This window comes from Monodon monoceros, unplaced genomic scaffold (assembly GCF_005190385.1).
Source record: "Monodon monoceros isolate NGI ecotype Baffin Bay Population unplaced genomic scaffold, NGI_Narwhal_1 Super_Scaffold_11, whole genome shotgun sequence".
In the NCBI taxonomy this organism is placed as follows: domain Eukaryota; kingdom Metazoa; phylum Chordata; class Mammalia; order Artiodactyla; family Monodontidae; genus Monodon; species Monodon monoceros.
Genome location: NW_021703767.1, coordinates 3,884,343 through 3,911,996, shown reverse-complemented (window position 1 = coordinate 3,911,996; position 27,654 = coordinate 3,884,343). Strand labels below are relative to the sequence as shown.

At 51.7% G+C, this 27,654-nt stretch overlaps 1 protein-coding gene across 3 annotated transcripts in view; it reads right to left on the bottom strand.

The window, feature by feature from the left end:
• Nucleotides 1-9,932: 9,932 nt before the first annotated feature.
• PRDM15 (PR/SET domain 15) overlaps nt 9,933-27,654 on the bottom strand; it is a 49,182-nt gene continuing 31,460 nt past the window's right edge. For 2 of the 3 annotated variants that reach the window (XM_029214981.1, XM_029214982.1), the window contains exons 15-24: nt 27,129-27,263; nt 26,223-26,386; nt 25,252-25,331; nt 24,878-24,997; nt 22,164-22,295; nt 20,517-20,600; nt 20,010-20,185; nt 16,300-16,380; nt 14,314-14,523; nt 9,933-13,501 (exon numbers count right to left, since the gene is read on the bottom strand). In XM_029214981.1, coding sequence (XP_029070814.1) covers nt 13,031-13,501; nt 14,314-14,523; nt 16,300-16,380; nt 20,010-20,185; nt 20,517-20,600; nt 22,164-22,295; nt 24,878-24,997; nt 25,252-25,331; nt 26,223-26,386; nt 27,129-27,263 — 1,653 coding nt within the window. In that variant the 3' untranslated portion in view covers nt 9,933-13,030. The remainder of the gene's footprint in view (nt 13,502-14,313; nt 14,524-16,299; nt 16,381-20,009; nt 20,186-20,516; nt 20,601-22,163; nt 22,296-24,877; nt 24,998-25,251; nt 25,332-26,222; nt 26,387-27,128; nt 27,264-27,654) is intronic. The other variant, XR_003792401.1, reaches the window with a different exon arrangement.

Genomic DNA, 27,654 nt, shown 5'->3' with positions numbered 1-27,654 from the left:
GGCCATCCTGAGAATAAAAGCTGAAATAGATTATTCAAAGTTTACTTACAGTCTCTTAAAATGCCAAAGCCCTCCCCGCCTGATCAATTACTTCCGTTCATGATCAGTGATGAGATTATCAAACTTTTGTAATTTTCACTATTCATTCTAAAGGTCAACAAAACATATTCGCTTTCTGGAATAACATCGCGTTTGAAAGTTATCAGACAACAGTAGGTCCAAGTTATACACGCAACGAATAAAATCATTCTGCAGAAATCCGGGTTTTCATGCTTTCGGTAACCGACTCCCGTTCGGACTCCTGATCCGAAATTCTGGAAGGTGATTGGAGTGAAATCCCACCTGCTGATCCTGGGAGACTGGTCACGCGAGGTTCCCACGAGTTTACCTGGAGAGGCACGGGCAGTTGTAAAGCTGGAGAGAACTCAGATGAAGGTGACTTCCATCAATGTCATCCTTCGATTATTCTCAAACACACCTCTGCTTTATGGCTACTCGTTTCATTTGTAATTTAAAACTTAAACAAACGGTGCATTTTTAAATGCTCCTTTTTAATTTGCAGAGAGAAAAGTCAATATTTATTATTAAAGAATGTGGCTGAAATACAAGAACTGTCCAGAGGGAAGCAGAGAAAAGATCAAAGGCGTGACTGCAGAATACATGGCAAAATTAATTAACTTTTATAAAACTTGATTCTGAAACTGCATTCCCTCCTAAGGTCTAAAGCACTTTTCTTTACCCTGTGTGTGTGCACGTGTGTGAACCTGAACCAGGGTCTCCCCACTCAGCTGCACCAGACCCCCTCCCCCGGGCACCGTCACCCAGACATACCCGCCACACCCACTGCCCATCACACAGATGACCCCCCATTCTACACATGGCATTCGGGGCCCTCTGGGCAAGGGACTGGTGAAGGTAGCCCTACCCACACCCAAAGAACCAGCAGGACCGGCAGAGATTTGAGGAACGTCTCCAGTGTGAGAGGCAGAAAATAATCAGAAAAGGGGAACTCAGAAGAAACAGAGCCAGTCCAGAGAAAACCGCGGGAAACTTAAAGCAAGAGACCTGCACATAATCTCAGGTGAACAAGACATTTGCACCTATGAAGTTAGAACAAGATCGGGCGGTGGGGAGAAAGATTACTAGAGAACCAGAAAGAGCTCTTAGAAATTGACACACAATCGTAAAACTAACAAATTGAAAAGCCAAGGAGGTCTACCAGAGATTTCAACAAAAGGCAAAGATGGAAGGAAAAATTAGAGTAGATCAGCAGGAAAGGGCCAACGTCCAACTCACAGGAATTCCAAAAAAAGGAGGAGAGAGAAATGGAGAGATTGGAAAGTTATCAAAGAAAGAACACCGGGACCTTCCAGGACTGGCCGGCAGTATGTGCTCCAGGTCCACAAAGTAAAAATTCGGAAGAGAACGAAACCAGGGAGGACAAGGCAGTAGAGCATCCTCCACTTCTCACACCTCCTCTCCCAGCCCCGGTTGGGGCACTCACCTTGAGACACCCCCATCATATGATTTTATTTCTCTTGGGTAAATACCTAGGAGTGGGATTGCTAAACTGAGGGGGAGATGTACACTTAACTTTAAAAGATACTGACAGACAGTCCTCCAAGGCAGCTGAACCATTTTGATCTCCCACCAATGCCAAGTACACACACACACACACACAAATGCACACACACACAAATGCACACATACATACACACATATAGACGTACGTACTTACATACATATATACACACATACACATATATACACACCTCTCTTATTTTATATGTACATACATATATGTACGTCTTTTAACAAAATTAAGACTTCACGTTTTTAGAGCAGTTTTGGGTTTACAGAAAAATTACACAGAAAGTACAGAATTCTCATATACTCCCGTCCCCCTGCACCCCTACAGTTTCCCCCATTATCAACATCGTTATTTGTGTCCTGCGTTGTTATAATTTATGAACCAATACCGGTAAATTAGTCTTAACTAATAATTAAAAATTAACATTTAAATTAAGTAAACTAATGTTAACATTTAAATTAACTACACATTAAAAATAGGTGAATGATTTTTTTTAAGTGTCCCATTTTTGGATCAATTTTAAATACTTTCACTTTCTGTGGAAATAATTTCTTCTGCAAACAGCTAATATCTGCGTACAAGTCAATAGCGAGCAGAAGGGGCAGAAGTGCGTACGTGGGCTGGGAGCCAGGTGCACCTTAGCCAGGTAAATATTGACAGGCTGGAGCCCGGAGGAGAAAGCAAGATTGGGCTGTCAGTTCCCTGAGAGCCACGATACAACCTAGGGTTAGAGTTCAAGGAGAGATCCCTGTCTTTCACGCCAAAGCCTTCTATAAGCTCTCCTGGAGATGCTTTTGTATCTATTACGTAAAAAACTACCCATTTTTTTTTAGGAGTCTGGGATTAACATATACATACTACTATCTATCAAATAGATAATCAACAAGGACCTACTGTGGAGCACAGGGAACTCTACTCAATATTCTATAATAACCTATATGGGGAAAGAATCTGGAAAAGAATGGATATGTGTATAACTGAATCACTTAGCTGGACACCTGAAACTAACACAACATTGTAAATCAACTATACTCCAATAGAAAACAAAAATTAAATTTAAGAAAGGTATGGCATTTAAAATAAATCACCATTATGAATTTAATGGAGAAAATATTAAATTATATGGCCTTTCGTCTTTCTCTTTTCTGTTGGCTTTGTTCCATATTGGTGTAATATGTTAAGCAAAAGTTTGATATTTTATTAACTCAAATTCATATGATCATTTTCGTATTTTAAGATCGCATAACATAAATCAGAAATGCTTTTCAACCTCTCCATCATATCTGAAACTGAAGCGCTGAAGATCATTCTTTCATTCATTCAATAAAGTCTTATTTAATTAAAGAAAAACAACTATCCCATTTACTTTTCTTCAAGCTGGTAAGAAGATTCGTGCTACAGTTAAGCATATGACACCTCACAGGTGTACGTTTCCTGGCTTGCTACCGGGGTTCCCTGCGGACAACCAACCTCAGTTACTTTCGTCCAGCTGTCTTCTTGATTTTGTCCAGTTGTCACAGGAACCACAATTCCAGAGACATCTGTCTCAGAGAGGAGACATTTACACAAACCGCAGGGCACAACAGACGGCTTGCGTAGCTACCGAAAAGGAAATCGGTAGAAACGCGAAAACAATCCGGTTTATCTGAGGCAAGATTTTACCTCTTCAATGTGCAAAACCAAACAAAAGGCTTTGCAAGCCACCGCCGTAATATTGGCATTACTTATTAAAAGGTAATTTAGTAGCAAAGATGTTTAAAGGAATGTCAACTGTCTTGAATAAATATACATTGTTTCCAACAAGCCCCAGCTATTTGTAGGGTGCTGTGGCATGTGTTAAAGCAGTGGTTTAAAATATTTTAACCTACAGCCCCAGTGGGCCCACACTTCCAGGACGGTCTCTACTTCAACGATGATGGGGGGTGGGCTCCGCGGGCCCCCTTCCTCCTCAGCACTCCCCCCCCCCACCCGTGCTGGCTTCCTATTCCCTTCGGTGCATTGACAAGGGAAGGTCAGACTGGATGGTCCCTACTGACTGCCAGGGGCTCTCCCTGGCCACTCAAAGCTGCAGGGAGAATGAAGCGCCCCCAATACTGCAAGCAACTGCAGATTGCCTTGGTCAGAGGCAGGAATTGAGAGAAAGAAATTGTAGTTGCTATGGAAACCATACATTTTTCTATGCTAAACGATTCAGCATCAAATCATGGGCCAGGTGCCAAAAAAATGAAAACCACCGTTAAAAAAAAAACATCATTACCAGGAAATTCAGAATATAAAGAGTCCTTTTTTTTTTTTTTTTAAGATGAATTCGTCATTTTCTCTAGGGATTCATCTCGGTCTTTCTTTCCTCAGCTTTGGTAGCCTCTAATTAATCAAATTCAGAAACTTGACTTATTCTTTACCCTTTTCAGAATAGACTAGCACACAGTTATAAAGTGACATATCTTTTTGAATGTAAGTTTAAAAATTTCCATAAAGTGATCTGTGCATTATTGGAAAAGTCCAAAGCATTCTAACTCACCAGGAATTCTAATCTGGCTCCATAGAATTCTCTTATTGGCAAAGTATTTGCTACAATACTGATAAATACATGCTCTAAAATTAAACATAAATGCACCAAAAACTGAAACATAAACTTGTTAGTAAAGTATGGTTTAATAAAAGATTCTTTAAAAATATAACTCATATTTTTCCTGAAAATCTACATGAGGTAAAAGTAAATACCAGTGAGGCCCACACAGAAAGAAGAGTTGAACACAGATAGAAATAATTAAAACAAAATAAAATTGCAATTACAATATTTTAAATATAAATTGTGATAATGGATCAGCAAATATAAGTATTTCAGAAGACATTTCTACCTACAGTCTGATGTACTGTTAAACACTCATTTGCAGAAACACGCTAAATGAATATGAAGAGTAAAAAACTATTCTAGGTTTTCCCTGATAGCGCAGTGGTTAAGAATCCGTCGGCTAATTCAGGGGACATGGGTTCGATCCCTGGTCCGGGAAGATCCCACATGCCATGGAGCAACTAAGCCCGTGCGCCACAACTACTGAGCCTGCGCTCTAGAGCCCGCGAGCCACAACTACTGAGCCCGTGCTCTAGAGCCCGCGCTCCGCAACAAGAGAAGCCACCGCAATGAGAAGTCCGCGCCCCGCAACGGAGAGTAGCCCCCGCTCGCCGCAACTAGAGAAAGCCCGTGCGCAGCAGCAACGAAGACCCCACGCAGCCAAAAAGAAAAAAAAAAGTGTATATGTGTATAACTGAGTCATTTTGCTGTACAGCAGTAATTAAGACAACATTGTAAATAAACTACACTTCAATTAAAAAAGAAAATTGAAACCCTTGAAGGTTCAGGGGCAAGTCCGAGAGGAGAAAACATGAAGAGAAAAGGCTGAAGGACTAGGGCAGGTTAAGAAGTTAGTTGGTGGGTTTAAGAAGTGAAAGGCTATTAGACAAAAGGCTATAATCCCCTCTTCTTGATGTTTACCACAAACAGAACAGGAATGAATACCCTCAATTATCCGACACAAAGATGTTTTTAGACAGAAACAATTACATTATGAAATCTCTTCCACTTGCCTCATTAACAATAAAATAAATCATGTCTGGGGGAGTTTAGTCATGTTTCTGTTCTTGGTTTGAAATCAGTTGCTGAACGGCAGCTCAGGGCTGTAAAACGTGCGTTGTTCCCAAGTTGAGGAAAAGACGCTCTTCTGGGCTGTGAGTCACCAGAGCCAGGGATGAGCCCGGGATGAGCTGGTTCCCAGTAGGAGCTTTGATGGTAGTAGTGGTAGTAGATTTGCACAGTAAGCTAGAGGCGACGGTAAGCCCTGGAGAGTCAGAAGTCTGACTGCGGCTGGTGACTAGTCGGTTAGACTGTTTAGGCTTTGACCCCCTTGAAGGCAGATGGGGGGTGGGGTGAGGGTAATTACAGCCAGAGCGGGAAAGCTGAGCCACGGCTGACAAACAGTCAGATGGGAGCCAGGAAAGTCATAATGTTTTGTTGCATTTGCAATTAAAAAGATGAAAAAAACAGCATGGAGGTTCCTCAAGAAGCTAAAAATAGAGTTGCCATATGATCCAGCAATCCCACTCCTGGGCATATATCTGGACAAAACTATAATTTGAAAAGATGCATGCACCTCAATGTTCATAGCAGCACTATTCACAATAGGCAAGACATGGAAACAAACTGTCCACGGACAGATGAATGGATAAAGAAGATGTGGTACATATATGCAATGGAATACGACTCAGCCATAAAAAGAAACGAAACAATGCCATTTGCCGCAACATGGATGGACGTAGAGATGATCATACTGAGTGAAGTGAGTCAGACAGAAAAAGACAAATACCATATGACATCACTTATATGTGGAATCTAAAATACGACACAAGTGAACATGTCTACGGAACAGCAACAGATTCACAGACATAGAGAACAGATTTGTGGTTGCCAAGGGGGAGGAGGGGGGGGGGAGGGAAGCATTGGGGGTTTGGGGTCAGCAGATGCCAACTATTATATATAGAATGGATACACAACAAGGTCCTACTGTAGAGCACAGGGAACTATATCCTGTGAGAAACCATAATGGAAAAGAATATGAAAAGGAATATATATAGGTATAACTGAGTCACTTTGCTGTACAGCAGAAATTAACACAACATTGTAAATCAACTAGACTTCAATACAATTCTGTAAAAACTAAAAAGGAAAAAAATAGGCCTCTGTTTAAAAGGAAAAGTCTCTGTACTATTTGGTGCCACAATTCAGACGCTGGTTATTTTGGGAACATTCTGATGAATCCCTGTGGGATGCTCTTAGAAGCCTAAGAATGCTGGCTTGGTGTGGGCCAGCTACACTGGCGTCTTCTTTTCTGAAGAGGAACTGTTTGGCCCTTCAGGCAAAAATTCACAACGTCTCCAAAAGTACGGACACGGTTCTAAATATAAGTGAAGAAACCCAATTCCACACACATGACGTTACATATCCATTAAGACAACGTTTTCTAACGATATTTCACTGGCAGTGAAGTCTACCCTTTGCTTGAGAAACCCCGCGTCATGTCACAATGAGATGACAGCCATCTCAGGGGGCCGTTGGAGGGATTGGCTGAGCTGACGTTGGTGGAGCCCCGAGCAAGCAGGAGTTCGGGCTGTCACTCTTCTTATCTGAAATGGACATGCAGGGTGTTTAAATACGACTCCTTTCAGTTCTGTTTCTAAAGAACTCGAAAAATCAATGTCCAACCTACCAAAAAGATAACCAGCCGCAGTGAAAAGATCTTTGCTCAGGATACTGAGATACTAAGAACACGAGGCACGGTTTTGTTTTGTTTTTTTTTCACTATAGCCTTTATTAGAAATTTCCAGCGGGATGGCAGGGGATGGGAGGGAGGTTCAAGAGGGAGGGGATGTACGTATACATACAGCTGATTCACTTTGTCCTACAGCAGAAACTAACAAAACATCGTAAAGCAATCCTACTCCAAAAAAAAAAAAACTTCCATTGTTCTATTCCGTTCATCATGTGTCTCCAATAGACTGTTACAGCAAGGATGCTAGAAAGTGATGTAGGGATGACTGGCATACACGGGGGCAGTCCAGGGAATATGATTTTTGAAAACCATAGGGTGCATGCTGACATGTACTTCAGGGTCTGCAAAAATGTACTACAATGTTGGACATGAAACCTATATGATTGTGTCGAATGAGGGTCTTCTTTACTGCCATTTCCATTATGTGATCATTTAACATAATGAAGAGCCCTTGTTGTAAAGAAAGAACCATTTTCTGCTAAATGGTCACCTGCCATTAATCACTAAGCAGGAAGAATTGACAGGCTTGATTATGTTTTACTATTTGCTAACAAGGGGCAAAAATCATAACTTAATAAACAAAGTTGAAGAAGTAATTAATAATCTTATCAATAAAATCGAGTCATTGGAGATGAGGACTTCCAAGAGTCTCATGAAGACAGAAATTTCAAGTGATAAGAAAGTTGGGTTTTTGGGGGGGAGTGCTTCAAAGCTTTGGTGGCCACCCTTGGGAAAAACACTTGCTATTAATCTCTGTGGCTCAGGCTTACTGTCGGGCGGTGGGGGGGCTCAGGGGAAATGAGGAAATGATGAGAAGAAGCACAGTCCCCGCCCTTCCGGAACTTACTGAACAGCAGGGAGGCACAGATAGGAACAAATTCATAGAATGAGTAAACCGCCAGTGTAATTGCCACCTGGCACGCACTGTGCTTGCTTTGCTATCAGAGTGGGAAATGAGGGCTTCCGGGGGATTCCAGGAGGCTTCTCTGAGGAAGTGACATTTGAGCCGCGATCTGAGGGCCAAGCAGCATTAACCAAGCGGGGGGTCAGGGCGCTGGGCGTGCGGAGACCCTGGGAGAGAACGGGGAAGAAGGAGGCGGGGCAGCTCCTGCAGGCTCGAGGCCGCAGAAAGGATCGGCGTGTCCAGGGAGCACTTAGGATCTGCTGGAGGACGCTGACCTTGGTGCGTGGGTGACACATGGAATGACACCTTTACAAGGGCCAACGAGGCCACCGTGTGGAGGACAGACTCCTGGGGACGAGCGGGGGCCGGGTGGCCCCTTAGGGGCTGTCAGCTGGGAAGGTGGTCACGGGGATGGTGACACCCGGACAGACCCAAAGGCACAGGGGGTGTAAGCGTGGGATGGCTCTGGGCTCCCACCCGTGCGACTAGGTGGAGGGCAGGGCTGTGGGCCGTGAGTGGGACAGTCAGGGAGCGCCAGGTTTGGGGCCGGGGGTCATGAACTCCGGGGTCAGACGTGCGAGCTTGATGGTCCTTGGCGACATCCAGGTGATGAGTCTGTGTGCTTTCCCGGAACAGAGGATGGCAACGCACAGACGAAACGGTGGCCGCTCCTGACGGCAGCACCCTCACCCCCAGCCCCGGATCATTCTGGAGACTCCGGCAGGGCAGCTTTTGGATTTCTAGAGCATTTCCCGCAACACTGCGGCCATGCCTTCTCTCTCCTTTGTGACCTTGCTACCCTGTTTTGTGGCTAAAACTAGGAAGAGAGAATTCCTGGGGTTGAGGGCAAGCTGCAGATGGTCACGCGAGGGGGTGATGCACTGCGCCCAGGAGGAGCTGAAAGGCCCAAGTGGAACAGACAGTAAACAGCGGGCCCCAAGCCCCGGGTCCTGCACCCTCACTCTCCCCGGGAAGTATGCTGGGCCGGGCTCTCTGCAAACACTCGGGGTGGGTCTGTGTCCCATTGAAGGGACACCTTCCCATGGAGAGGGGGGTCCGTCTCCCTCCTTATGGAGCAAATGTTGGCAGACAGACCGGTCATCGAGGAAGAGCTGGAGGCTTGGTGCCAAGGCAGTCTGGATGTGGGGCGCCTGCCCTCAAGTGTTGTCTGGATGCCAGCAGCCTGCACCTGGGACTGTAGGACCCCGGGGAGCCACAGGTCCCGGCTCAGGGAGGAGAAGCCTCAGGTCCATGGGTACCAGGGCTCGGGGGGGGAGGGGTGGTCCCAGCCAGCTCGTTGTGCGGGTCACCCAGGTAATTCTGCTGCCTGCAGCACACGCAGGTCAGATCATTGGCTGTCATTCCAGGACTAGGACCTCCTGATGTGGGGGCGCTCAAGCCAGGTGCAAACACCCACAAGGGGAAGCAGCCAGTGGCCCAGCGGTCTCCCCCTTTCTATTGGAATTTGCTGCACATACAAGAACATGCTCACAATTGGTTGGACGTTGAGGGGGTGAACCCTATTCACTGGCAGAAGAATTAGCTGCTACCAGCTGTTCTCTAAGATACAACTGAAGTACCTAAAACAAGGTTCTCATAATTCAAACCCTTAGAAGATCGGATGACACTCCAGGTGTTTCATAACTTTAAGATGACTCTTCCTAACAAATCGGAACATATCATTATTTGATCAATAAAATGAGGGATTCTTCCAGACCACGTGCCCTAAGGAACGCCTTGCTTACTAAGTTCTCCCCTCTCTCTGGCTGCTCATCTTTTTTTGTGTCTGTTCTCTCCATCTAAGCTTTACAAAAAAATGCTACAACCACTGCTTTGTTGCTTTTTTTTTTTTTTTTTTTTTTTTGGCGGTACGCGGGCCTGTCACTGCCGTGGCCTCTCGCGTTGCGGAGCACAGGCTCCGGACGCGCAGGCTCAGCGGCCATGGCTCACGGGCCCAGCCGCTCCACAGCATATGGGATCTTGCTGGACCGGGGCACGAACCCGTGTCCCCTGCATCGGCAGGCGGACTCTCAACCACTGTGCCACCAGGGAAGTCCTGCTTTGTTGCTTTTAAACAAACAAACAAACCCTTGTGAAAGCTTCTGATATCTCAGTATCTTGTTTATTTTCAATGTTTGGGTCATTTAAAATAATCCAAACATTTCACAGGGTCTGAACTACACGGGAATTACAACCGTTCTCAAAATATACCAAGTGTGTCCACTACTTGGAACGGGCAGTCTGAGCAGAGGGCCAGCAACGGAAAAGCACAGCTCAAGGCAACTTTTATTTGTTGTTATACAAACTAACGGGACACGAAATACACGTGACCTCTCAGCCTTGATGCCTCTCAAGATCCAACGGGAAAGTCACTGACACGGCCCTGAGCTGGGAGCCTCGAGCTCTGGCCGCTGTGACTGTGAAGTCCGTGCATCTGCCTCCCGGGCCCCGAATCCTCCAAGGCAGGTCCCTGTCGGTCACAGAGGAGCGGCACCCGGCACGAGGAACACATCCCACTCGGGGCCCCCGTCCCCTCCTTGCCTCAGGGACACGCAATCCCGGGGGCCTGCTCTGCAAGGCTCACACCGTCAGGTGGCACAGAACAACACAACTTCACAAATTCACCGGCCAAAACCAAGCATCTTCTGTTTATTAATTTAGAATAACCCCGAGGGATTCACAGAGCTCAGTGGTCACAACGGCTCCATCCAATTTCCTCCTATGGATACAGCTGTGCACTGGGATCAGTTAAAGAAAAGTAAATCTTTTCCATCAGGAAACAGCGACAGAGGTGCGGAGCAGCCTACAGCTGGTAACTCTTTTGGCTGAGTAGTGCTTTTTATTTTTATTTTTTTTGCTTCCCAGTGTCTTATATGCAAATTCATAGCAACCGTTTTAAGACAACACGAACCTATTTTGCCTCAGACAGTGACCCTATTAGACCAAATACTTCTACAGAAAACTCAGGAGTCAATTTGATTTTTATTTGGAGTTCTCACTTATTAAACCAGGAAGTATGGTTAAGCATCTGTGTAGTTAAATACGCGGCGGGAGGTACGCTGGGGCCACACAACCTAAACCAGGCTCTTTAAAGACATCTGATGCGTTCTTACTCTAGGCGTAAAAACAACTTCTCTTAAAAAAATAAAATTGTGATTTAAAAGGCCTTTGTTTCATAGGGAAGAGGAATAAAAGATAAACGCTAGCGGGTGTTCAATCATGTTTGGATTTTTTACTTGGTCATTCATCCCTTACATTCTGCAAATGCCAAAGGACGGTCAGCGATTTTTAAGAAAATACCTTAGGAACCTCGGCGCTTTTGACGATTCCACGGATACCTGGACCACTTACATTTGGAGAACAGAGACGATACTTAGAAAGTATATCACCCCCAGCCCAAGTTCATTTGATGAAACTATTATGTATAAAGCAGTTAATTATATACATAAATAACATAAAAATAATTATCATAAATTAAAAGTCAAACAATCCCCCACTACCGATTCAGAGGTGCGAGTCGTCGGCAGTTACCGGTGAGCTGGGTGTGGAGGGCGAATCCTGAAGCCCCTTTCACATGCTGCGTGGGTGATGAACTTAGTTCACGAAAGCATGTATTGCACAAATCAAAGCCTAGCCCCCTCCTCAAAATCTTGCAATTTGGAATGAAGCGAAGTGCTGAGAACGTTGCATTTTGCGTAACAGGTTGTCTGTAGCCTCATTAGCGGCGTCAGGTTATTCTGCCTCATTTATCCACTACTGACGGTCTCCCAAACAATGCAGGATCGGGGACAAATACTGATCAGGACAAAGTAAGGCAAACAAACGTATCAGTTCATTCTGGACAGCGTTAAAGCATCAGGAGGGTAGAAATCAAGCCTCTTTGCCCGCCTCTTTGTTTCCCTGGCTGCGCCGTGGGAGGGCTAGCTGCTGGCTGCCACCTTGGTGGTCCAGAGCCTCACCTGCCACTTCTGAAACGGGCGCACACGTGTGAAAGCGCGTCCCCCGGAGGGGCAGAGCTCCCGTCGCTCAGCACATTTATTCACTCATTCATTAGGGGCACTGACGCTTCTACTGCTCAGCTAATAGCCTTTCTGCTTTCATACTACTTGGCAGGAAATAGCACTGTCTTCATATTTCAGAAAAACCTATACCTTTCTTGGGGAAAGAGCCAAGCTCATTCAACATTTTTTTAGAAAACTGGTCTTGAAACACACCAACCTTTGGACTTGAAGTTTAAACAGAAAAAAGACATGACTTTCTCCCCTGTTCTCTAGTGCGGGGGATTCTGGCTGCGCCTCAGCCATAATAAATACATTTGGATGGCAGAGAATCCTGAGACACAACCCCGAGGAGCCTCCAGGGCGGCCAGCATGAGGCTCACGGCCCCTGCATCGGGGCAGCCGCGTAGAGCTGGACGTGGACCCACAGTCCCACAGTGCAAACGACTTCTGTGTGTTAGAGGAAAATAGAGAACGACGTGGCCTCCGCAGTCTCGATCACACAAGGTATGCTCGAGGTGAAGTTTAAAAAAAAAAAAAAAAAAGGAAAGAGCCATACTGAAAATCGATTCACGAATTCTATCACTAAGGTGCCTTGGTCGGCAACCTCACGTGACCCCTTGCCCGAGAGGGACTCGTGAAGGCCAGAGGAGGGGCGTCCGCTCCCACAGGGCATCTTCCCACATGGTTTCAGCCCAAAGGTGCAGAACGAATTCGACTCAACTCAAATTTCAAAGAGAGTAAACGTTACTTGAACTCCTATCTGCTCATTAGCAAAAAAGTGCAGGAGCCACAGGAGAAAACCGGCTACATTGTCACACAGTAGCGGAGCCCTAAAGGGAGAAATGAAACACGCCACTTACATCTCTAGTGACATACGGGTCTTACCGTGCTGCTCCTCTCTGGGTTTCCTTTTCCCAAACCCTGCGCCCATCCGCGTTCTGGGAGGGAAGCCTGGGGGCCTGGCCTTGCCGGGCAGAGCACATGGGGCCTCAGGGGGACCTGCTCAGGGTCACTTCTGAGCTCAGCTGACACACTGTGATGGTTGTTGGTGAATTTGGAGATAACGCTGCAAAAGCTACGTCAACCTTCCTGATACTGCAACGTGCGGTGTTTTGTTCTTTTGTTTGGTATCCAGCAAACCAATCTCAAATAAAAACAGAAGCAGACCGCCTGTCCGTGGTTCTCCCCCAGGTCCCTGCAGGGTGACTCAGTAGCCGTACATCTGCGGCTGCTGCTCGGCCGGCACCGGGGGCTGGGCGGCCTGCGGGGCAGGGGCCGGGGCCGGCAGCACGTCTGTCTGGGGCACCGCCCGCCAGGTGAGCGGCGGCTGCTCGCCAAGCTGGCTCCCCAGGGGCGTGATGGAGTTGACCAGGGTGGTCAGGTTGATGAAGTGGGCCACCGACTGCGGATTCGAGGCTTCCGGCTGGGGGTGGATCTGGAGGTCGTTCTGGCGGTTGTGCAGCATGGCAGAGCCGCTGACGGTGTCAAAGGTCACGGTCAGGATGGAGTTGTCCAGCTGCAGCTGGCGCTCCGGGGTGGTCAGGTGCCCGACGGCCACCGGCTGGAGGTTGGTAAACTGAGTCCCGGCCGCAGTGGTGATGGGGGTCACGGTGATGTTGGTCAGGCCGACGGAGCTCGACGGGGTGGTCACATTGGGGTCGCCCAGCGTCACCACCACCTGGAAGAGTCACGCACAACACGGGACCGTTAGTTCCTGCAGAATCGAGAACACGAGCAGCTTCCTGTGCTATACTTTGTCACGGAGGCCATCTCGTGACGCTGGAACCATCACACTCCTGGCCCAAAGCGAGGAGTTAAATACACCTGCTGCTGAGAGGTTAAACCAAGTTCATTTTTCCTGGAAAAAGAATTCTAGTGAAAGAGAGAAACAAGATACAGACACCATCATCGAGGCCATCAGCTGGAACTGAAAAGCAAAGGGTTTCCGTAGCTAGGAAAAAAAACAGAAGAAAGTAATGAGAAAAAGAGCTCATTCTTCACTGTCTCTTAACTTCTGTGAAGTGATGATGGTAAATGGAAATCCCAATTGTAAAGGTCAGAAGGGCAGTGAACCAATGTGCAGTGCCAGAGCTAATAAATGAAAAAGCAAGCCATGCTCTTCCCCACAGACAGGGCGGAAACGCAGGAACGTCTGCAACCAGGATGACCAGGGCCAGTCAGGGGAGGGGTGTGGCGTCCGACACACGCCGACCAGGAGCTGGGGGCCTCGAAACCCCAGCGGGGAAGCCTTGGTTAAAAGCAGCAGGCTGGCTGGCCACACGCCCCGGCATGCAGAGTCGGGCCCTGCCTGACTGGCCGGCACGCTCAGGCCATTGAGAACCTCCCCAAACTAGACGCAGACCCGTTCCCAACCCGGGAGGATGGCGGTGACTTCTGGGTCTAAGCTGGGAAACGGGGCACGTGCTGGCCACGGCCAGAGCCCAGGCCCCCCGCGCCCGGGGCCCCCAGCCCTGCACGGGGAGTGGCGACCTGCTGGATGCTCTGCACGGCGGAGCTGGTCTCGTCCCCGACGCCGCCCGAGAACGTGGCCTCCTTCTCCGAGAACTCGCTGAAGGTGGCCTCCTCGGGCCCCGCGGCCCCGGCCTCGTCCTCTGGCTTCTGCTTCCTCTTGTGAGTCCTCCTGGCGGCTTTCACGTGCTTCCCTTCCGCCAGATCCTCCTGCCCCAGGCTCAGCTCAGGCTGCAGGAAGAGAAGGCGCGACAACGGTGGGTCAACGGGCCGTGTCCCCGAAGCGGCCAGCGCGGCCCGGCCCTGTTCCTGGACACCAGGTGACCAGGCTTGTCTGCTAACTTGCAATTCTAAGGACGGGGGCAAGTTCCTGTTGGTTTCAGTTGCTTTTCTTTCAGGTGAAGGATTTTAGATACCAGTCATATTTTTAAAAGCCACATTTTGTGCTGAAATAGAAACATCTCTAAAAGCAGATTTTTTGAGCCACTGTTTCAGCCCTGTTGAGCTCAGTCTGAGACTGAAAAATGCTTTCACATCAGGACTCTCATCCCCTGGCTGAAACAAATTCACTGCAGACACAATCTTGGATCAAAATGAGGCTGGCTGCAAGAACTGTACGGTCACCTTTTCTGGGGACAGCAAACAGGGCCCGGCGGTAATGGCGACCCCAGACGGGTGCCCTGCACACGTCTTCTTGAGCTGCTAAGTGTGGCCTGTTTTCCGACCTACAGCTGGGCTGGCCCAGCATCACGGAGGCCGCTGAGCCATGGTGGCCAGCAAGGCTCTCCTCCCTCCTGGTCCTTGGTGCCATCCATGAGACTTGCTCCCACCCAGCAGCAGGCAGACCCTGAGGAGGGGTTGCCCTGGCCAGGGGTGGGCGTGGTCCTGGCCCTCCGGGGCTGCTGAGGCGTGGGGCACGGCGGCTCAGTACAACCCGGCCGCTGAGCGCCGCGCCCAAAGCTCCGTTGCAAGACACAGAGGTAGAAACGTGATTTTAAAATAACCGAGAGCATGACACGTTTCCTTTAAAGGAAGAGAAGCTGGGCTTCCCTGGTGGCGCAGTGGTTGAGAGTCCGCCTGCCGATGCAGGGGACACGGGTTCGTGCCCCGGTCCGGGAAGATCCCACATGCCGCGGAGCGGCTGGGCCCGTGAGCCATGGCCGCTGAGCCTGTGCTCCGCAACGGGAGAGGCCACAACAGTAAGAGGCCCGTGTACCACAAAAAAATAAAATAAAATAAGAGAAGCTCTTTATATAAAGGTACTGACTAAAAATTCCTTTTAAAAGTAAGTTCACCTAATACGTTGAAAGTTATTTTGCTTCTAATAATCTAATCGTGCTAATAAGCTTTTCTGGAAACCACCTGTGATGCTTAAGTTTAAGTGTCAACGTGGCTGGGCTCGGGCGCCCGGCTGGGTGGCTGAACACCAGTCTAGAGGCTGCCGTGAAGGTATCTTTCAGATGTGATTTAACACTGAAATCGGTGGGTACTGAGTCATGCAGAGCACCCTCTGCAATGTGGGTGGGCCTCGTCCCATCGGGCGGAGGCCTCGAGAGAAAAGCCTGAAGCTCCCAGAGGAAGAGGGAACTCCGTCTCCAGATGGACCTCGGGCACAGCATCAACTCCTCCTGGGTCTCCAGCCTCCGGCCCGTCCTGAAAGTTCTGGACTTGCCAGCTCCACACTCGTGGGCACCAAGTCCTTAAAATAAATCTAATTTTCTCTGTACACACACGTACGCACGTGTACACGCGCTCTCTATTGACTGTTTTCTCTGGGGAACTGTGACTTAAGAAACCATCTATTCTCTAAAAGGAGACATGTCAGGATTCAGAAAACTGAAATTCTAGAAACTTCTACAGAAAGTAAAAGGCTCCTGGGGTGACGACCAACCAATAAAACAGAGGCAAACGAGCGTGAAACGTGGGGTTTTTTCCCAAAGGCTACTCAGGACACCCGCCGGGGCCCCTCGGGTGAGACGTCCCGGGCCCCGCGTGCGCAGGGCTCACCTGGACGATACCGATGGAGGAGGCGTCGATGGTGGTGGTCTCGGGGAGGTGGTCCAGGTCGTCGATCCTCACGGCCAGGACCTAGGAGTGACCACAGGGCGGTGAGCCCGGGACACCACGCCCGAAGGCCCAGGCTCAGGTCAGGCGGGACCCAGAAACGCGCCGACAGGCCGTCACCCTCAAAGGCGCCCACGCCCTCACGGGCCCTGCTCAGGACTTGAAAACCTGGATTCCACAGTCCCGTCCGGGCTCTCCTTCCCTCCTCCCAGGCCCCCTCTCTTCAAGTTTCTGCTGTGCTCTCACACACGGGGGTGTTACCTCGCCCCTGTCCGTGTGTCACCGCACTGTCCACCGCTCGAGGGTGGAGACTATTCCTTCCCTTTCAGTTTAGTGAAAACACTAACGTGCACAGTGCATAATGCATAGTGCATTCTCACTCAGTCTTGTTCTTTCAAACCGAGAGCGGAGCGGGATAAGATACAGGAAAACTGTCCTACAAGGAACCTTCGAGAATGAGACATTTACACTGTACACACGTGACTTTTCTACCTGAAAAGTAGAGAAGTCCGGGTAGTTTCATTGGTCATTTCTGATGAAGTGCACCTGTGAGCCGCACCGGCCGGTCCCCAGCACGCAGACCCTTACTCCACGACACACGCCCGGGGTCCACCCGGTCTTCTCTGAACCTGACCCACACACCTGCTGACGCCGGCTGTACCGTGACTGGGATCACTTAAGTGAACAAATCACAGGTGGGGCGACGGACCCTGAGCGCAGAGAGAACGGAATCCCTGGGAGGGAGGTGTGGAAACGGGGAGTTGCTGAAGAAGGGAAGTGCTGTGCAAAGACTATACGAGAGCAGGGAGACCAGGAAAGTATCTGCACGGGCTCTTCAGCCAAATGGCTCTGCAAGCATCTCCACATTCTTTGTCAAAAAAAACTAAGCACAAAATTATAGGCTATACGTAGCGGGTGTGGCTCATTTAAGCAGAATGACGGGGAGCTGCATTTCCGGACTTAGGTTCCAAGACCAGGGCTGGGCGTTCTCTGAAAGGACGGCCAGCAAGGAGGTCGTGGTCATGTGTGTTGCAACGTAAATGCTGACGTGGCGCTGAGGACCCAAGTGTGACTGTGATGCTGCAAAGCTTAGTCACAGCAGCCAGATGCCACCGTCCTCTCCCACCCTCACCATCAGCACCTCCACCGCTGTCACCACTGTCACTGTCACCCCCACCTCCATCATCGTCAACGACGACGTCATCAGTGTTCTAGTCACGCGGTCTGGAAGCTCGTGCCACGAAGAACAACCACAGAAGCATCCGCTGGCTTCGCTCTTACTCGGAGAGAAGACCACGCATGCAAAGGACTTCGTGTGTTTGAATTTGTTTGAATGCAACGTTCACTCAAAGAAGAGGGAAAGACCATACCTTGAAGTAATAAAATCGCATCAATTCTGAAAGGTCTCCAATGTGTGAAAGCAGTTTACGCTTAACACCTTAGCCGGCCTCCACGGGACCCCTGCCCCCGAGTCTGTGCCCAGCACTGCGTGGCCCCCTGCCCCGCACCCCTGCACAGCCGGGCCCCAGGGTGGCACCCACACAGCAGCAGAGCCCTCCCTCGGCCTCACTCCATCTCTTCCTGCCTGACTTGTCTGCGTCCTACCCACCCCCCGTCTCCCACCCTAGACGGTCGGTCCAGGAGGACGGGGCGCACCCTGTCCGGCTGGTCACCAGCGCTCATCCCCACAGGCACTTAACTGTATCTGTTTGAGCAACACAGAAGGAAATGACAGAGAAACGTCAGATGATCAACGGGGGAAGAGGCTGAAGGCTTCAGAGACAAAAGGGACTGAGAACAGAGCCCCGAAAGGGGAGCCCTCCGTCTGCTGGTGTCCCCTCCAGAGCGCTGTGCCACCCGCATGGTGGGCGTGAGAGGAGGAGGTGCAAAGAGGTGGCCGCACAGAGGGGCGGGCTAGGAAGTGACCGTCAACCAGACGGAAGCGTCTGCCGAGCTGCTCCGCGCCCGCAAGGCCTCCCGCGCCCAGCAACGTGCATCACACAACCCGTCTGCAAAAACTGCCATGCGCGCTGTTAGCACGTGTAGCTACAAACACCCACACGTCACCAAGAAATCACTCCCACACGTCACGAGCCCCCGGGGGAGCCTGCAGCGCCGGCCCTGGGCCCCGAGACCTGGAGGGCGCTGTCTGCCGACACTGGGCAGCGGGTGGATGCTGACACTTCGGGCTCCTGCTCTCCCAACTTTGTTTTTCTAGGTGGAAACGCTAGCTGGCCACTAGGTGGAAAAGGCCAAGAGTGAGGAGAGCGAAGCTGGCGGAGCCCCAGCTCCTCGGGGTCCCCAGAGCTCGGGGTCAAGGTGACGCAGAAAAAGACGCACCTACCATCCAAATGAGGCAGAGGGTGCTTTTATAATTGCGAAAGTAACCCATGTTCACTAGAGGAAATTATTTAAAATGGAGAACAAGAGAAGAAATAACCAAAACTTCAACGCCAGGAGAAGACCACCGTGTAATGTTTTCGTCCTTTCTCGTTTCGCCCACCCCATTTATATTACATACGTGAGTATGCCATACACACACAACGCGAATGACATAGTGTATACACACGCGGTACACGCACAGTGTGTACGGCTTTCTTACAGCAAACACTCACGCTTTCACTCAGGGTTCTCTGCAAACACGTTACATTCAGGCACATCACTAAACTACCACTAACTTAATCACGTTCCTCTTGCTGGACACTGAGGGGTCCAAGTAGTCATTTATAAATGGAGGGATGGTCACGCTACCCCCCCAGGAGGACACGGCACAGCCGGGCGCCCGGCTCACGCCCGCCGCACAGGCATTTTGAATCTAAGAACCTCCTCTAATTTAACGGAGGAAGGATGGCACCTCTACTGTTAAAGGCTTTCTCCTGTGTCTTAACCACAGGTGTTCGCTTTCATGAATCTCCGTGGACACACTGGGTTCTTTGTGTTCTACTCGTGGAATGCATATTACCTTTAATGTTAACAGTTTCTATCTGTTAACGGTAGTAATATCTTACCACATTTTTTCCATTTTCCCTTTGACCTACAGAAGTTCTAAATGTTATGCCACTTAGTCGAATCGTTTGTTCGAGACTCCTCTCACCGCTTTTGCGCTTAGAAAGTTTCCACCTTTCAGTGATATAGCTATTTTCCCGTACTTTCTTCTAGCTTTGTTTTTCAGTTTACTTCTTTTTAAAAAGCATTGAATTCTTCAGTGCGCTGGACCTGCCTTTAGAACCAGCCCACGGGTGAGCCAGGGTCTATCTGCCTCAATACAGCTTCTCCCCCTCGGTCCCCAGGGCCACCTTCTAATCAGCCCCTAACACCACACGGAGGCTCCCGTCCTGAATCTTTTTTAGTTGCCCAAAGGGAGGAAAGGGGGAGGGGTCAGGGTCGTACTCCCGTCTCGCTGTAATTCCAGCGAGAATGTAATTTATAACCTCAGCAAAAAACACGTGCCAGGCTCTTCTGTCCACTCACTCGTTCAGCGCCGTCGGCGCGCAGGTGGAGGGGAGTTGCCAGGCCCAGGACCCACCTGGAGGAACCACGGGCCTGCGCGGGGGCAGGGATGGTGAGCCAGCGCGGCGGGGTCTCTGGGCAGGGGCCGGGTCCGCGCGGGGAGGCGGGGGAAGGCAGGCAGAGGGGCGCCCGCCCAGGCTCACCTCGGGGTGCTTGCGCCGCATGTGTCTGCTCATGGAAGCCCTGGTGGACACCTTGGTCCCGCACAGCTGGCAGCTCTGGGCCTCCACCTTGTCGTGGGTGAGCTGCACGTGCTTTTGCAGCATGTACTCGGTGACGTACTTCTTGTCGCACACGGAGCACGTCCACTGCTTGCCCACTTCCCACACGCACGGGGCAGAAGAGGAAGCACAGGTCGTGAGCGGGCTCAGCCGCCGGGTCACCCACCCGGTGGTCAGGCCGCGGGACAGGCAGCGCGGCCCCCTCCCCTCCTGGAGCCCAGTCGCTACTCCAATGTCAAGTTTCGGACAATGTCCGAAAATTTTGATGGGCTGAGGTTTTGGGGGCAAGGGGCCATCGTTAAGGCAGAACATCTGAAAAGGCCGACCAACAGCATCACAGCCATGCCGTCCCCACCGCGCACGCTCCGATGGCCTCAGCGGAGGCCGCGGCGGGCGGACGGACGGCCGGTCCCCAGGTGCCCCGCTTACCCGTGTGGATGAGCTTGTGCGTCTCCATCGTGTTTCTCTCGCTGAAAGTTTTTCCGCACAGTTCGCACATGAAATCTTTAATCCCTGCAGAAAAAGGCACACTTACTTTCACGTTTCATGAGTGTTTTAACTACACACAGAAGCTGTCTCGTCCTTGACACATTTCTGTATTTGCAGAAGCTGCACGGGAGGTAAATTACCAGGAGACAGCAGACAGTAAGTGTCCATTCCCACACGCGACCGGCACACTGTGGCTTGAAAGCTACCCTATGGCTGGCACCCAGGCGAGCTCCTTCCGCAGAAGGGGTGACAAGGACAGTTTCAGCCCGAGGCCCACAGACTGCCACAGAGTCTCAGCAGCATTCGATTCAATGAGCTTACTCTGCACAGCTCGCGACCAGGGAAGGCAGGGCCACGTTTATGACACGTTTAAGGCTTCCACCCGCTTCACTCCAGTCCTGAGTGTTCAGATCAGTCACTCGGTCTGGGGTGACCACCTTGCCTGCCTGCAACCCGGCAAGGAAGCATCAAGGCATTGCACTGTTTCTCTCCCCAAACTGACAAGAAAGTGGATCCTTAGAATGCCTTTTAAATAAAGGTTTTCCCCCAAATGGAAAACTAGGTAAGTGATTTTCAGGGTCCGCTCACCTTGGACTTATCTTGGCCCTGTATTTGCCGAACCCCTCGTACGCTCACTGTGGCTTTTGGAGGCCAGGGGCCACTACAGCCCAGCAGGTGCAGTGTTGTGAGACCCGAGAGGTGGTTCAGGACCCAGTCCCAGGGGGTGAACGCTTCCCAGAAAAGGGGAAGTGAAACGGATGAGCTTCCCCAGGAAGAGAAGGGCAGCACACTTTCGTGAAAGCCCAGTGCCCTGGGGGCTGGCACTCCAGGGGGACCCAAAGCAGACCTGCGTGGTGGCCTGGACAGCCTTGGGGGCAGTGAGAGAGGTGGGCGCACAGGTGAGCTGGGCCAGGCAGTGGCAGGACTCAGGTGCATTTTAGGGAGAACATGGAACCAACCAGAGGCTCCTACCAGAAACTTCAGACACAACTCCATCACCCAGGGATAACTGTCTCTCACTCCGCTGTCGATCCTAATCCTCTCATACACACACGTTCATCCATACACAATTGTTTTATAAAACAATGAACTCATTTGTTGTAGAGGCTGGTTTCTCTCCCACTGGACCATGAATGTCTGTGTAACTTAACGTACGATTCCATCACTTGCAGGGGTGCACTGTCCGTCATGGTGAACACACCATAACTTAGCCACTGCCCTACTGATGGACACATCCAGATGACAGAATGACCGGCGTGTACACACGCCCTGGGCCCTCGTCTGATGGTTTCTCCCTCACACGCTCCTGCAGGGCGACGGCTGAGTGGAAGGGAAGGCGTTGAGGACAGCTAGCTGGGCGGTAACCCGAGCTCCGTGAGGGCGCACAAGGATGCAGGGCGCTTGCAGGGACCGGGAGCTTCTGAGACACCGGCCACCCAAGCAACCCACCTCCGAGAGCTCGGTCAGGAAGCCCGGGGCCTGCTGGGAGCTAAAGGCCGCGAGGGGCAGCGGCGGCGCTTCCCCGAGCCGCGCCCGCACCGCTGGCCTGGTCCCTCCGCGAGGGCGCCGCGGCCGGGGCTGACTCACCCGTGTGCCGCTTGTAGTGCTTGAGCATGTTGACCTTCTGCGCGAACTTGCGGTGGCACTCCCTGCACTCGTACTCCTTGATGCCCTTGTGCAGTTTCATGTGGTGGCGCAGCGCGTGCTTGGTCTTCATGCCTGCGGATGGAGGGCGGCGGCTCTTGGGGGGCCCCAGCCCTGCCACGGACCCCAGCGGCGCACACGCCCCGCCCCCTCGCCCCGGCACACACAGGTCGGGGTGAGAGCGAAGAGGGACAGGGCGCGGGGGCTCGTCTCCCAGAGCGCCCCCTCCACCAGCGGTGAGGCGGGCCGTGTGTCCTCGGAGGCCACTTCCAGACAGCCCGTCTCAGCGGGCGCCCACCCAGCCTGCACGGTCAGCGCTCCCAACAACAGGAGCTGCGGGTAGCCGTGCCAATCTAACCACTGTGACCCAACTGACTCATCTGGTAGGCGGCTCCAAGTCTCCTGAAGTCCGCTGTTGATCTTGGTGATGTAAGTGTTAATTAAGATTAGATACTTAAAGGTCCAAACACAGACTTTCCATCTACCTTCAGGTTAATGTAACCAAGTCAACACTTGCGGAAAGGAGCGAAATATGCTAAAACCTCCCTAACTCAGGCGCTGAAGAAGGAAAGACCCTGGTTTAGGGTTTGAATCACTGGTGGAGGGTCTTAGGCCAGGAGACCCACCAGGTGAGCAGTGCTGGACAGGAAGGGGGATGCAGGGTCTGTGGGCAAAGGGCGCCTGGGGGGCGGCCTTAGCATCTCATGGTGCATGAAGTGTTTTGCACAAATCTTCCTGTGTATCCTCGGCTACTAGTGCTGTACGTGGAAACCCACCAGGCGTGGCACACGGGTCTCTGCTGCCCGGTGACGGGGCTCTCATTACTTCTACAGCCTCCCATTTGAATAGGACCCGGTCAGGTCCAGAATTTGGGGGGAAAATGTAAAGTACTGATAATAATAAGCAAGGGCATTTCCTGCAACATCACCTGGAATGATAAAAGACTGCACACCAAAAACCCCTGAAGATGTAAATTAAAGGGTCTGGTTGTAGGAATCCACAGGATGGAATCCTATCAAGGTTTTGAGAGGAAAATTAGGGCAATATTTGCCTGATATGAAAAGGTCACCACGATGGCTATGGAAGTAAATAAAAAGTAAGGTATGGAAAGAACAGGTAAGCACAAGGATCCGCTTGTATGTGCCAGTGACCATGATATGGAAGTAAAATGACCACTGATAGTTTAGGATTATGGAAAATAAATACGGTAACCCAAGTGTTAACACCTGCATTGTATTTAATATTCAGAAGTCATGAAAGAAATCATGAAACTAAACATTAAATACACTTCAGATATAAAAATGTATATAACACAAGATGTGCCACTGACCTCAGCGCCCACCCTGGGCACCCCTCCCTGACCTGCCAGGGCTCACTGAACAGCACTCAGGTCTCAGGTGTGGTTGCCCCCTGCCCAGCTGGGGGGACGGCCCACCACACCTGTCTACCTACAACCCTTCCCACCTCTAACTGGCTCTAGCTCTGTGGGAAAGGGGCTGGACCTGCTGCAGCAAAGACGGGGGCTGCAGCTGGAGCTCCAGCCAGCAGGGCCAGTGCTGACATGCGTGGAAACTTCTAGAAATGTCAGTGCACAACGATCAAATGCTGCTTTTGAAGAGTATGACTGAGGTCCGAGGTGGGAATAACTTTACTTTGCATATCCATTTGTGTAAAAAAATTGTTTCTTGGTTAGTGCCTGGGTTACTTTTTCAATAAAACAATCTACACGCTGCACACAGTTACTCTGGAGAACAGACAAGACACTGTCACCTGTGCAGAGAGGGACTGGGGGCCAGGGGTGGGGGACTGTGCACTTCCTGCTTTTCTCTGCAGTTCTTTTAGCCTTCTGCGTGTAATCTTATTTTACGAGTCTAACAGGGGTTTATCCAGTGAGTGGAGTTACGGGGCATTTGTGTTTTCTTCGTACTTTCCTAAAAATCACATAAAGGAAGAAAGTAAAAACTTGATGGAATATTAAAGTTTTTAAAAGACCCTCACAGCAAGGCAGATGAACTTGATCAGTCCCATATCTGAAGGAGGGTGGCACTGCCGCTCTCCACCACACAGAACACTGGCGGCCACTTGAAAGCGCCAAAGACCCGCTGCCCCAAGTCTTCCTGACCCTTCTGGTTTGTTTTCAAACAGAAATGAGTTAAAGTTTTACCACGGACTGCGACTGCCTTTTTTCTCCTCATTCTACTTGCTGATGTGAGGTTTTATTCATGGACTTGCTAGCATTTAACTCATTCCACCTGACTCACATAAAGGCCACAGTCACCACTGACAACAGTACTCACTGTGTTACTGCACAGCTGGTCCTAGTTAGTAGTTCCAGCCGGCAGTCGAGGACTTTGCACCTATACTCAGGCCATATGAGGACCCTCAGATTATTCTGTACTTCACAGAATTCTGTGTTGCACTGTTTCCCTACTTTTAAAACGATTTGCTTGTGCTTTGATTTCACCCCATCTCCCTGCCTTTGGACGGCTTTATTTTTCTCGCTGATCCTCTTCGGGTCTTACCTTTCTTGAGTAAATGACTCGGGTCTGGGCGCCCCCCCCCCCCCCCCCCCCCCCCCTGCGCCCGCTCCTGCCTTCCCCCCCCCCCCCCCCCCCCCCCACTGAGCACACAGCTCGGGTCCCCCCACCTGCCCTCACCTTTCCCACACTCTGCACACAGGTACTCTCGGATGTTGTCGTGCACGCGCATGTGCTCCTTCAGCATGTCCTTCCTGGCAAAGGACTTCCCACACTGCTCACAGGCGTGGCTTTTCACACCTACAGACAAACAGGTCAGACTTTCAAAGCAGGAGATCCGCACCCACGGTCACCACGTGACGGCAGTGACGGGAGAAGTGCGGCCCCCCGCCTGCAGCTGGAGCAGTGCCCGCCAGGCCCACCTTCCCCGGTCTCCACGGGGACCCAGAGGGGGGAGCGGTGGCAAAGACGGACAGAGAAGCGTCGGCAGGGAGGCAAGATGACCGCTGGGCAGAAAGCAGCCCGGGCCCCTGCGTCCTCCCAGGCACGGCTACCTGTGTGGATAAGTTTGTGCCGCTCCAAGTTTCCGATGCTGTTGAAGATACGCCCGCAGATCTCACATGGGTGGATGTACCTGAAACCAGGCACAGGCTCAGGACGCCCCGCACAGCCTCCCGGGGCCGTCAGCGGCCGAGTGCACCTGCCTGAGCGCCTCTATCGGCAGGTGGGGCATAAGAGGTGCCGGGCGGGGGACAAGGGACCCAGAGACTTCAGCCTCCATCTGGGCTGAATCGTCCCCCTCAAAATTCACACGTTGGTGTCCTGATTCCCAGCACTGCAGAATGCGACGGTGCTTGGAGATGGGGGTCTTCACAGAGGTGGCTAAGTTAAAACTGAGGTCCTCACGACAGGCCCGAATCCAGTATGACTGGTGCCCTTATAAACAGGGACACAGAGACACGCACTGAGGGAAGGCCACGAGGACACAGGGCGAAGATGGCATCCACACGCCAAGGAGAGAGCCTGGGACAGATGCTCCCTCAGGGTCACAGAAGGAAGCGGATCTGCTGCATCTAGGACGTCCGGCCTTCAGCACTGAGATAATACATTTCTGCTGTTCAATCTGCCCAGTCGGCAGCCCGAGCAGACTACCCGGCTCTAAGCAGGGCTGTTGCCTGACTTGCTTGGACACACAGCGCTGATTACGGGCTGTAGCCAGAAGTGGGACTGACATTCACGAAACCTAATTACTGCGGGGCAAAGGGGCTCTGGTCGTATGGAGGCAGGGCCTGCAACGTGGCCCACTGTGCCGGGGGTCTGGGAAGGCGTGCAACCTGGGAGAGGCCTGATAGCCCACAAAGGAGCGAGGCCAGTGCCTCCCCCAGACCCGCCCAGGGCCCCCGAAGCAGGGAGAACTTGCTCTACGCTCCAGACGGCCGATTTGGGCACCTGCCTCTCTGCAAGGAAGCCAGCCCTCCCTCCGCACCACCCTAGACCAGGGAGCCCCTGCCCGGGCGGGCCTCACTTCTGCACGTTGGGGTCAGGCAGGTTCTCGCGGTGGATGACCATGTGGGCGTGGTAGGTGGCCTTCAGGGCGAAGCGCCGATGGCAAGTGCTGCAGCCGTAGCCCTTCTCCTTGTGCACCTCCATGATGTGCTTCAGGTACTCCTTCCCGCGGCCGAAGGTGAGCTGCAGACATGCACACTGCTCTCGTGCGCACGCAGCCCGGATCCCCGCGGCCAATGCTGCGCCGCCGCCACCCAGGCGCCCCGGACGCCGGAGGGAGCCCGCTTCCCAGCAGGAGACGGGGGCTCCCGAGAGCAGGGCCAGCGGTGGTCAAAATCACGGAGTGGGGGGAGCACAGGAAGCAGACTCCGGTCCTCCTGGACCTGCCGGCAGGTCCCACGCCCCCCACCACCCCAGCCAGCTTCCAGAACGCCCCTCCTCTCCGCCCACCTGACTCCATCTCTCCCCCAAGCCTGAAGGCCCTGACAGGTACACGGTCAGGTGCTGTGCCGAGCCCACGGGTGCGAACGCCCAGGCAGAACGCAGGGACCTGCTCGGCAGTGGTGAACCACAGCTCCCTGAGCAGTGAAGCCGTACAGCAAAACTGCTGAAAACTCACCGCGCCCCCAGCCTCTAAGCAAGGGTCCCTGTCGTGTGGGGGGCAGGCGGAGGAGAGAGGAGCCCTGGCCTGCGCCCACCTTCGCGGACACGGATCCCCACCGGTCAGCCACACAGGCACGTGTGGACCACACTGATTCTGAGACAGTGGTCCCCTGATGGCGGTGAGACCCGTGTCCAACATCCCTGAGATGCGACGAGACCTGGGGCGCCTTCCGGGACATCTGTGAGGTGCCCCCCCATGCCAGAGCCCCTGCGGGCCGGCAGCTCAGCAGCCCCAGGGCCGGAAGGCTGCAGGTCCAGTTACCTGACACCTTTTGCAGCTGTACTTGTGAGGCTCCGAGTCTGCGCTCTCGTCGGAAGTGCCATCGTTTTCTTCCGAGGAGATCCCGATCTTGCCGATAAACTCCTCCCTCTGCTGGTCATCCATCAGCGCGATGTCCTGGCAAACAGTCACCGCGTCCAATTTCTGACATGCTTGGCGCGAGCTTTAACCGGGGATTTGTAGGCCGGATGCAGAAACCGTGCCCTCGTGTCACCTGGGACACCCCACCCCCTGACGGTGGTGCCATCAGGCTTTGCTCGCGTCCAGGTGACTGTGAACGCCAGGGCTGGAGCTGCTGGGAACAGTCACCGAGCTGGGATGCGTCTGGAGGGCGTGCTCTGCGTCCTCATGTGGGCCTCGTCACCACCGACCCCTCCCTCCTTTTCCCTGGATCGGCACTTCTTCCCCCGCCCAACCCCGGAGCCATGACCCTGAATCCTCACTCCTCTCCCCACCACACCCACAAGCTCCCTGTCTCACGTTCCTCAAGGGCAGGGAGGGCAGCCAA